The sequence below is a fragment of the Oncorhynchus mykiss genome, chromosome 26 (genome assembly GCF_057628025.1).
Source record: "Oncorhynchus mykiss isolate SJ-2025 chromosome 26, ASM5762802v1, whole genome shotgun sequence".
Lineage (NCBI taxonomy): Eukaryota > Metazoa > Chordata > Actinopteri > Salmoniformes > Salmonidae > Oncorhynchus > Oncorhynchus mykiss.
Genome location: NC_143047.1, coordinates 51,154,334 through 51,165,000, shown reverse-complemented (window position 1 = coordinate 51,165,000; position 10,667 = coordinate 51,154,334). Strand labels below are relative to the sequence as shown.

General features: G+C 47.9%; 1 protein-coding gene across 6 annotated transcripts in view; it reads right to left on the bottom strand.

The window, feature by feature from the left end:
- Positions 1 to 10,667, bottom strand: part of wdr59 (WD repeat domain 59) — a 60,267-nt gene that overhangs the window by 49,094 nt on the left and 506 nt on the right. For all 6 annotated transcript variants that reach the window (XM_090222017.1, XM_090222018.1, XM_090222019.1 and 3 more), the window contains exons 2-3: positions 3,522 to 3,571; positions 1,399 to 1,534 (exon numbers count right to left, since the gene is read on the bottom strand). In XM_090222017.1, coding sequence (XP_090078143.1) covers positions 1,399 to 1,534; positions 3,522 to 3,571 — 186 coding nt within the window. The remainder of the gene's footprint in view (positions 1 to 1,398; positions 1,535 to 3,521; positions 3,572 to 10,667) is intronic.

Here is a 10,667-nt window from a genome sequence, read left to right as displayed (position 1 = left end):
ACCTGAGCCTGACTCTCCGGATAAGACCTGAGCCTGCTCAACGACTCTCGGGAAAAGACCTGAGCCTGCTCAACGACTCTCTGGATAAGACCTGAGCCTGACTCTCCGGATAAGACCTGAGCCTGCTCAACGACTCTCTGGATAAGACCTGAGCCTGCTCAACGACTCTCTGGATAAGACCTGAGCCTGCTCAACGACTCTCCGGTTAAGACCTGAGCCTGCTCAACGACTCTCTGGATAAGACCTGAGCCTGCTCAACGACTCTCTGGATAAGACCTGAGCCTGCTCAACGACTCTCTGGATAAGACCTGAGCCTGACTCTCTGGATAAGACCTGAGCCTGCTCAACGACTCTCCGGATAAGACCTGAGCCTGACTCTCCGGATAAGACCTGAGCTTGCTCAACGACTCTCTGGATAAGACCTGAGCCTGCTCAACGACTCTCTGGATAAGACCTGAGCCTGCTCAACGACTCTCTGGATAAGACTTGAGCCTGCTCAATGACTCTCTGGATAAGACCTGAGCCTGCTCAATGACTCTCTGGATAAGACCTGAGCCTGCTCAACGACTCTCTGGATAAGACCTGAGCCTGCTCAACGACTCTCTGGATAAGACCTGAGCCTGCTCAACGACTCTCTGGATAAGACCTGAGCCTGACTCTCTGGATAAGACCTGAGCCTGCTCAACGACTCTCCGGATAAGACCTGAGCCTGACTCTCCGGATAAGACCTGAGCCTGCTCAACGACTCTCTGGATAAGACCTGAGCCTGCTCAACGACTCTCTGGATAAGACCTGAGCCTGCTCAACGACTCTCTGGATAAGACTTGAGCCTGCTCAATGACTCTCTGGATAAGACCTGAGCCTGCTCAATGACTCTCTGGATAAGACCTGAGCCTGCTCAACGACTCTCTGGATAAGACCTGAGCCTGACTCTCCGGATAAGACCTGAGCCTGCTCAACGACTCTCTGGATAAGACCTGAGCCTGACTCTCCGGATAAGACCTGAGCCTGCTCAACGACTCTCCGGATAAGACCTGAGCCTGACTCTCCGGATAAGACCTGAGCCTGCTCAACGACTCTCTGGATAAGACCTGAGCCTGACTCTCCGGATAAGACCTGAGCCTGCTCAACGACTCTCCGGATAAGACCTGAGCCTGACTCTCCGGATAAGACCTGAGCCTGACTCTCCGGATAAGACCTGAGCCTGACTCTCCGGATAAGACCTGAGCCTGACTCTCCGGATAAGACCTGAGCCTGACTCTCCGGATAAGACCTGAGCCTGCTCAACGACTCTCCGGTGAAGAGCGTCATTAATAAATATAAAACGTAAATGTAAATCAACAGAATAATCTTTTACACAATTTGATGAATTGTTGTTGTTGATGTTGATGTACTCACAGAGGCAGCGAAGACGTGGGACTCAGCCCTGTGGGGGTTCCACTGAACCGTCCCCACGTCCCATTTGCTCGGTCTGCCGATCTTCCTGGGAGCTTCAGACGGAGTCTCCAGGTTCACCACATACAGAAACCTCCGTCTAAAGGAGAGGAGATCAAACACACACACACGATTGGATGAAAATAGGTTTATTCACCTGACATGTCAACCTCCCATTTAAATCTGATTAATCCACAAATACACAACTAGCAGTGACTTGTGGAATTACCAACATCGGTCAACGACTCTCCGGATAGACGGCTTCATGGCCTGATGGACAGTGACTGAGGCAGAGCTACAGTGACTGAGGCAGAGCTACAGTGACGTTGACTGAGGCAGAGCTACAGTGACTGAGGCAGAGCTACAGTGACGTTGACTGAGGTGGAGCTACAGTGACAGAGGCAGAGCTACAGTGACTGAGGCAGAGCTACAGTGACTGAGACAGAGCTACAGTGACTGAGGCAGAGCTACAGTGACGTTGGCTGAGGCAGAGCTACAGTGACTGAGGCAGAGCTACAGTGACTGAGGCAGAGCTACAGTGACGTTGACTGAGGCAGAGCTACAGTGACTGAGGCAGAGCTACAGTGACGTTGACTGAGGCAGAGCTACAGTGACTGAGGCAGAGCTACAGTGACGTTGAGTGAGGCAGAGCTACAGTGATGTTGACTGGGGCAGAGCTACAGTGATGTTGACTGGGGCAGAGCTACAGTGATGTTGACTGGGGCAGAGCTACAGTGATGTTGACTGAGGCAGAGCTACAGTGATGTTGACTGAGGCAGAGCTACAGTGATGTTGAATGAGGCAGAGCTACAGTGATGTTGACTGAGGCAGAGCTATAGTGATGTTGACTGAGGCAGAGCTACAGTGATGTTGACTGAGGCAGAGCTACAGTGATGTTGACTGAGGCAGAGCTACAGTGACTGAGGCAGAGCTACAGTGACTGAGGCAGAGCTACAGTGACTGAGGCAGAGCTACAGTGACTGAGGCAGAGCAACAGTGACTGAGGCAGAGCTACAGTGATGTTGACTGGGGCAGAGCTACAGTGATGTTGACTGGGGCAGAGCTACAGTGATGTTGACTGGGGAAGAGCTACAGTGATGTTGACTGGGGCAGAGCTACAGTGATGTTGACTGAGGCAGAGCTACAGTGATGTTGACTGAGGCAGAGCTAGTGACTGAGGTAGAGCTACAGTGATGTTGACTGAGGCAGAGCTACAGTGACGTTGACTGAGGCAGAGCTACAGTGATGTTGACTGAGGCAGAGCTAAGGTGACTGAGGCAGAGCTACAGTGACTGAGGCAGAGCTACAGTGACTGAGGCAGAGCTACAGTGACTGAGGCAGAGCAACAGTGACTGAGGCAGAGCTACAGTGATGTTGACTGGGGCAGAGCTACAGTGATGTTGACTGGGGCAGAGCTACAGTGATGTTGACTGGGGCAGAGCTACAGTGATGTTGACTGGGACAGAGCTACAGTGATGTTGACTGGGGCAGAGCTACAGTGATGTTGACTGGGGCAGAGCTACAGTGATGTTGACTGGGGCAGAGCTACAGTGACGTTGACTGAGGCAGAGCTACAGTGATGTTGACTGAGGCAAGGCTACAGTGACGAGGCAGAGCTACAGTGACGTTGACTGAGGCAGAGCTACAGTGATGTTGACTGAGGCAGTGCTACAGTGACTGAGGTAGAGCTACAGTGATGTTGACTGAGGCAGAGCTACAGTGATGTTGACTGAGGCAGAGCTACAGTGACGTTGACTGAGGCAGAGCTACAGTGATGTTGACTGAGGCAGAGCTACAGTGATGTTGACTGAGGCAGAGCTACAGTGACGTTGACTGAGGCAGAGCTACAGTGACTGAGGCAGAGCTACAGTGACTGAGGTAGAGCTACAGTGACTGAGGCAGAGCTACAGTGATGTTGACTGAGGCAGAGCTACAGTGATGTTGACTGAGGCAGAGCTACAGTGATGTTGACTGAGGCAGAGCTACAGTGATGTTGACTGAGGCAGAGCTACAGTGACGTTGACTGAGGCAGTGTTTTCACTGTCTGGTGAAGGTGCTGTAATGGGTGGTAAAGGACTGGTACACACCCAGACAGGACAGCATGTCGACCCAGGCAGTCCACGGACATGGCAGTGGCCTGGAAAGATAACAGCATGTTATTATTGTTATTATTATTTACGTTGTTAGGGGGCAGATCAGCTGTAATATTGCAGATACATTGATGGAGGCTACAATCTAATTGTCTGCATCATTTCCAATCCCCTATATATATTTAATATAAATATACAGTATATATTTAATGTAAATACACAGAATAAATGTAAATATACAGAATATATTTAATGTAAATATACAGAATATATTTAATGTAAATATACAGAATATATTTAATGTAAATAGACAGAATATATTTAATGTAAATATACAGAATATATTTAATGTAAATATACAGAATATATTTAATGTAAATAGACAGAATATATTTAATGTAAATATACAGAATATATTTAATGTAAATACACAGAATAAATGTAATGTACAGTATATATTTAATGTAAATATACAGAATATATTTAATGTAAATATACAGAATATATTTAATGTAAATATACAGTATATATTTAATGTAAATAGACAGAATATATTTAATGTAAATATACAGAATATATTTAATGTAAATAGACAGAATATATTTAATGTAAATATACAGTATATATTTAATGTAAATATACAGAATATATTTAATGTAAATAGACAGAATATATTTAATGTAAATATACAGTATATATTTAATGTAAATATACAGAATATATTTAATGTAAATATATATATATAGAGACCCATACATATATTCAGTACCAGTCAATAGTTTGGACACACCTACTCATTCCAGGGTTCTAGAACACCTACTCATTCCAGGGTTCTAGAACACCTACTCATTCCAGGGTTTTTCTTTATTTTTACTATTTTCTACATTGTAGAATAATAGTGACCACATCAAAACTATGAAATAACACATATGGATTTATGTAGTAACCAAAAATATATATATATATATTTGAGATTCTTCAAAGTAGCCGTGACTCTTGGCATTCTATCAACCAGCTTCAAATCAAATCAAATGTTATTTGTTTCATGCACCGAATACAACCTCTTACTGCAACCTCTTACTGCAACCTCTTACTGCAACCTCTTACTGCAACCTCTTACTGCAACCTCTTACCGCAACCTCTTACTGCAACCTCTTACTGCAACCTCTTACTGCAACCTCTTACCGCAACCTCTTACCGCAACCTCTTACCGCAACCTCTTACCGCAACCTCTTACCGCAACCTCTTACTGCAACCTCTTACTGCAACCTCTTACTGCAACCTCTTACTGCAACCTCTTACTGCAACCATACTTACAAGCCCTTGTTATTCTTATCTCTTACCTTTTTTTTGTTGCTATTTTCTTAAAACTGCATTGTTGGGGGCCTCCCGGGTGGCGCAGTGGTTTTTACATTTTAAATTTGACCCCCTTTTCTCCCCAATTTCGTGGTATCCAATTGTTAGTAGCTACGATCTTGTCTCATCGCGACAACTCCCTTACGGGCTCGGGAGAAACGAAGGTTAAAAGTCATGCGTCCTCCGATACACAACCCAACCAAGCCGCACTGCTTCTTAACACAGCGCGCATCCAACCCGGAAGCCAGCCGCACCAATGTGTCGGAGGAAACACTGTGCACCTGGCAACCTCGTTAGCGTGCACTGCGCCCGGCCCGCCACAGGAGTCGCTGGTGCGCGATGAGACAAGGATATCCCTACCTGCCAAACCCTCCCTACCACGGACGACGCTAGGCCAATTGTGCGTCGCCCCACGGACCTCCCGGTCGCGGCCTGCTGCGCGAACCCAGAGTCTCAGGTGGCATAGCTAGCACTGCGATGCAGTGCCCTAGACCACTGCGCCACCCGGGAAGCCCCCAACAATACAGTTAAGAAAATACCAACAAACAAAAAAAGTAAGAGATAAGAATAACAAATAATTAAAGGGCAGCAATAAATAACAATAACAAGCTAAAATACAGGGTGTTACGGTACAGAGTCAATGTGGAGGCTATATACAGGGGGTACCGGTACAGAGTCAATGTGGAGGCTATATACAGGGGGTACCGGTACAGAGTCAATGTGGAGGCTATATACAGGGTGTACCGGTACAGAGTCAATGTGGAGGCTATATACAGGGGGTACCGGTACAGAGTCAATGTGGAGGCTATATACAGGGGGTACCAGTACAGAGTCAATGTGGAGGCTATATACAGGGGGTACCGGTACAGAGTCAATGTGGAGGCTATATACAGGGTGTACCGGTACAGAGTCAATGTGGAGGCTATATACAGGGGGTACCGGTACAGAGTCAATGGGGAGGCTATATACAGGGGGTACCGGTACAGAGTCAATGTGGAGGCTATATACAGGGGGTACCGGTACAGAGTCAATGGGGAGGCTATATACAGGGGGTACCGGTACTGAGTCAATGTGGAGGCTATATACAGGGGGTACTGGTACAGAGTCAATGTGGAGGCTATATACAGGGGGTACCGGTACTGAGTCAATGGGGAGGCTATATACAGGGGGTACCGGTACTGAGTTAATGTGGAGGCTATATACAGGGGGTACCGGTACAGAGTCAATGTGGAGGCTATATACAGGGGGTACTGGTACAGAGTCAATGGGGAGGCTATATACAGGGGGTACCGGTACAGAGTCAATGGGGAGGCTATATACAGGGGGTACTGGTACAGAGTCAATGTGGAGGCTATATACAGGGGGTACCAGTACAGAGTCAATGTGGAGGCTATATACAGGGGGTACCGGTACAGAGTCAATGGGGAGGCTATATACAGGGGGTACTGGTACAGAGTCAATGGGGAGGCTATATAAAGGGGGCACCGGTACAGAGTCAATGGGGAGGCTATATACAGGGGGTACCAGTACAGAGTCAATGGGGAGGCTATATACAGGGGGTACCAGTACAGAGTCAATGTGGAGGCTATATACAGGGGGTACCGGTACAGAGTCAATGGGGAGGCTATATACAGGGGGTACTGGTACAGAGTCAATGGGGAGGCTATATACAGGGGGCACCGGTACAGAGTCAATGGGGAGGCTATATACAGGGGGTACTGGTACAGAGTCAATGTGGAGGTTATATACAGGGGGTACCGGTACAGAGTCAATGTGGAGGCTATATACAGGGGGTACCGGTACAGAGTCAATGTGGAGGCTATATACAGGGGGTACCGGTACAGAGTCAATGTGGAGGCTATATACAGGGGGTACCGGTACAGAGTCAATGTGGAGGCTATATACAGGGGGTACCGGTACAGAGTCAATGTGGAGGCTATATACAGGGGGTACCGGTACAGAGTCAATGTGGAGGCTATATACAGGGGGTACCGGTACAGAGTCAATGTGGAGGCTATATACAGGGGGTACCGGTACAGAGTCAATGTGGAGGCTATATACAGGGGGTACCGGTACAGAGTCAATGTGGAGGCTATATACAGGTTGTACCGGTACAGAGTCAATGTGGAGGCTATATACAGGGGGTACCGGTACAGAGTCAATGTGGAGGCTATATACAGGGGGTACTGGTACAGAGTCAATGTGGAGGCTATATACAGGGGGTACCGGTACAGAGTCAATGTGGAGGCTATATACAGGGGGGTACTGGTACAGAGTCAATGTGGAGGCTATATACAGGGGGTACCGGTACAGAGTCAATGTGGAGTCTATATACAGGGGGTACCAGTACAGAGTCAATGTGGAGGCTATATACAGGGGGTACCGGTACAGAGTCAATGTGGAGGCTATATACAGGGGGTACCGGTACAGAGTCAATGTGGAGGCTATATACAGGGTGTTACGGTACAGAGTCAATGTGGAGGCTATATACAGGGGGTACCGGTACAGAGTCAATGTGGAGGCTATATACAGGTTGTACCGGTACAGAGTCAATGGGGAGGCTATATACAGGGGGTACCGGTACAGAGTCAATGTGGAGGCTATATACAGGGGGTACCGGTACTGAGTCAATGTGGAGGCTATATACAGGGGGTACTGGTACAGAGTCAATGTGGAGGCTATATACAGGGGGTACCGGTACTGAGTCAATGGGGAGGCTATATACAGGGGGTACCGGTACTGAGTCAATGTGGAGGCTATATACAGGGGGTACCGGTACAGAGTCAATGTGGAGGCTATATACAGGGGGTACTGGTACAGAGTCAATGGGGAGGCTATATACAGGGGGTACCGGTACAGAGTCAATGGGGAGGCTATATACAGGGGGTACTGGTACAGAGTCAATGTGGAGGCTATATACAGGGGGTACCAGTACAGAGTCAATGTGGAGGCTATATACAGGGGGTACCGGTACAGAGTCAATGGGGAGGCTATATACAGGGGGTACTGGTACAGAGTCAATGGGGAGGCTATATAAAGGGGGCACCGGTACAGAGTCAATGGGGAGGCTATATACAGGGGGTACCAGTACAGAGTCAATGGGGAGGCTATATACAGGGGGTACCAGTACAGAGTCAATGTGGAGGCTATATACAGGGGGTACTGGTACAGAGTCAATGTGGAGGCTATATACAGGGGGTACCGGTACAGAGTCAATGTGGAGGCTATATACAGGGGGGTACTGGTACAGAGTCAATGTGGAGGCTATATACAGGGGGTACCGGTACAGAGTCAATGTGGAGTCTATATACAGGGGGTACCAGTACAGAGTCAATGTGGAGGCTATATACAGGGGGTACCGGTACAGAGTCAATGTGGAGGCTATATACAGGGGGTACCGGTACAGAGTCAATGTGGAGGCTATATACAGGGTGTTACGGTACAGAGTCAATGTGGAGGCTATATACAGGGGGTACCGGTACAGAGTCAATGTGGAGGCTATATACAGGGGGTACCGGTACAGAGTCAATGTGGAGGCTATATACAGGGTGTTACGGTACAGAGTCAATGTGGAGGCTATATACAGGGTGTTACGGTACAGAGTCAATGTGGAGGCTATATACAGGGTGTTACGGTACAGAGTCAATGTGGAGGCTATATACAGGTTGTACCGGTACAGAGTCAATGTGGAGGCTATATACAGGGGGTACCGGTACAGAGTCAATGTGGAGGCTATATACAGGGGGTACTGGTACAGAGTCAATGTGGAGGCTATATACAGGGGGTACCGGTACAGAGTCAATGTGGAGGCTATATACAGGGGATACTGGTACAGAGTCAATGTGGAGGCTATATACAGGGGGTACCGGTACAGAGTCAATGTGGAGGCTATATACAGGGGGTACCGGTACAGAGTCAATGTGGAGTCTATATACAGGGGGTACCAGTACAGAGTCAATGTGGAGGCTATATACAGGGGGTACCGGTACAGAGTCAATGTGGAGGCTATATACAGCGGGTACCGGTACAGAGTCAATGTGGAGGCTATATACAGGGTGTTACGGTACAGAGTCAATGTGGAGGCTATATACAGGGGGTACCGGTACAGAGTCAATGTGAAGGCTATATACAGGGTGTTACGGTACAGAGTCAATGTGGAGGCTATATACAGGGGGTACCGGTACAGAGTCAATGTGGAGGCTATATACAGGGGGTACTGGTACAGAGTCAATGTGGAGGCTATATACAGGGGGTACCAGTACAGAGTCAATGTGGAGGCTATATACAGGGGGTACCAGTACAGAGTCAATGTGGAGGCTATATACAGGGGGTACCGGTACAGAGTCAATGTGGAGGCTATATACAGGGGGTACCAGTACAGAGTCAATGTGGAGGCTATATACAGGGGGTACTGGTACAGAGTCAATGTGGAGGCTATATACAGGGGGTACCGGTACAGAGTCAATGTGGAGGCTATATACAGGGGGTACCGGTACAGAGTCAATGTGGAGGCTATATACAGGGGGTACCGGTACAGAGTCAATGTGGAGGCTATATACAGGGGGTACCGGTACAGAGTCAATGTGGAGGCTATATACAGGGGGTATCGGTACAGAGTCAATGTGGAGGCTATATACAGGGGGCACCGGTACAGAGTCAATGTGGAGGCTATATACAGGGGGTACCGGTACAGAGTCAATGGGGAGGCTATATACAGGGGGTACCGGTACAGAGTCAATGGGGAGGCTATATACAGGGGGTACCGGTACAGAGTCAATGTGGAGGCTATATACAGGGGGTACCGGTACAGAGTCAATGTGGAGGCTATATACAGGGGGTACCGGTACAGAGTCAATGTGGAGGCTATATATAGGGGGTACCGGTACAGAGTCAAACTGCTCCACCACAGCCCCGTCAATGAGAAGGGGGGCGTACTCTGGACTTCCTGACCGGCCGCCCCCCAGGTGGTGAGGGTACAACACATCTGCCACACTGATCCTCAACACGGGCCCCTCAGGGGTGCGTGCTTAGTCCCCTCCCATCGATCTCGTATCACCATCCATATTGGATTTCTATTTGACATATATGTTTCATCTCTGCTGTGATGCTTCACAAAAGTTCTGAAACGTTCTATTCTGATAGTTTCTACAGATCGTAAATTAAAGTTAAACATTTTTTTCTAAAAAAGTATTATTGATCGATTGACTATGACTTTTTAAAACCCCCAGCAGTGCTGTCTGCAGAGTTAGCTCCAGGTAAACATTGCAATTCTTCAGCCATCCCTGGACCTGTGACCTAAAATGACTACTATTATTATTCTGTAACATGTGTGGTTAGTTTACTAGGCAATGAAGAGCATGTGAGCATTATGATGCAGAGGGCCAGTTTAAAACCATTTAGCCAGCAGCATCTGAGTCAGCAAGGCAGCATGTGAGCATTATGATGCAGAGGGACAGTTTAAAACCATTTAGCCAGCAGCATCTGAGTCAGCAGTGCAACATGTGAGCATTATGATGCAGAGGGCCAGTTTAAAACCATTTAGCCAGCAGCATCTGAGTCAGCAAGGCAGCATGTGAGCATTATGATGCAGAGGGCCAGTTTAAAACCATTTAGCCAGCAGCATCTGAGTCAGCAGCGCAGCATGTGAGCATTATGATGCAAGGCTGCATGTTTTGTTAGTATTTTTTTCTTCATGCTAAATCTTGCTGTGACATCTTGTGTACGGAACAATGTCTGAACACTGGATGTGTGACCTGCTGAAACAAAACAATGTCTGTACACTGAATG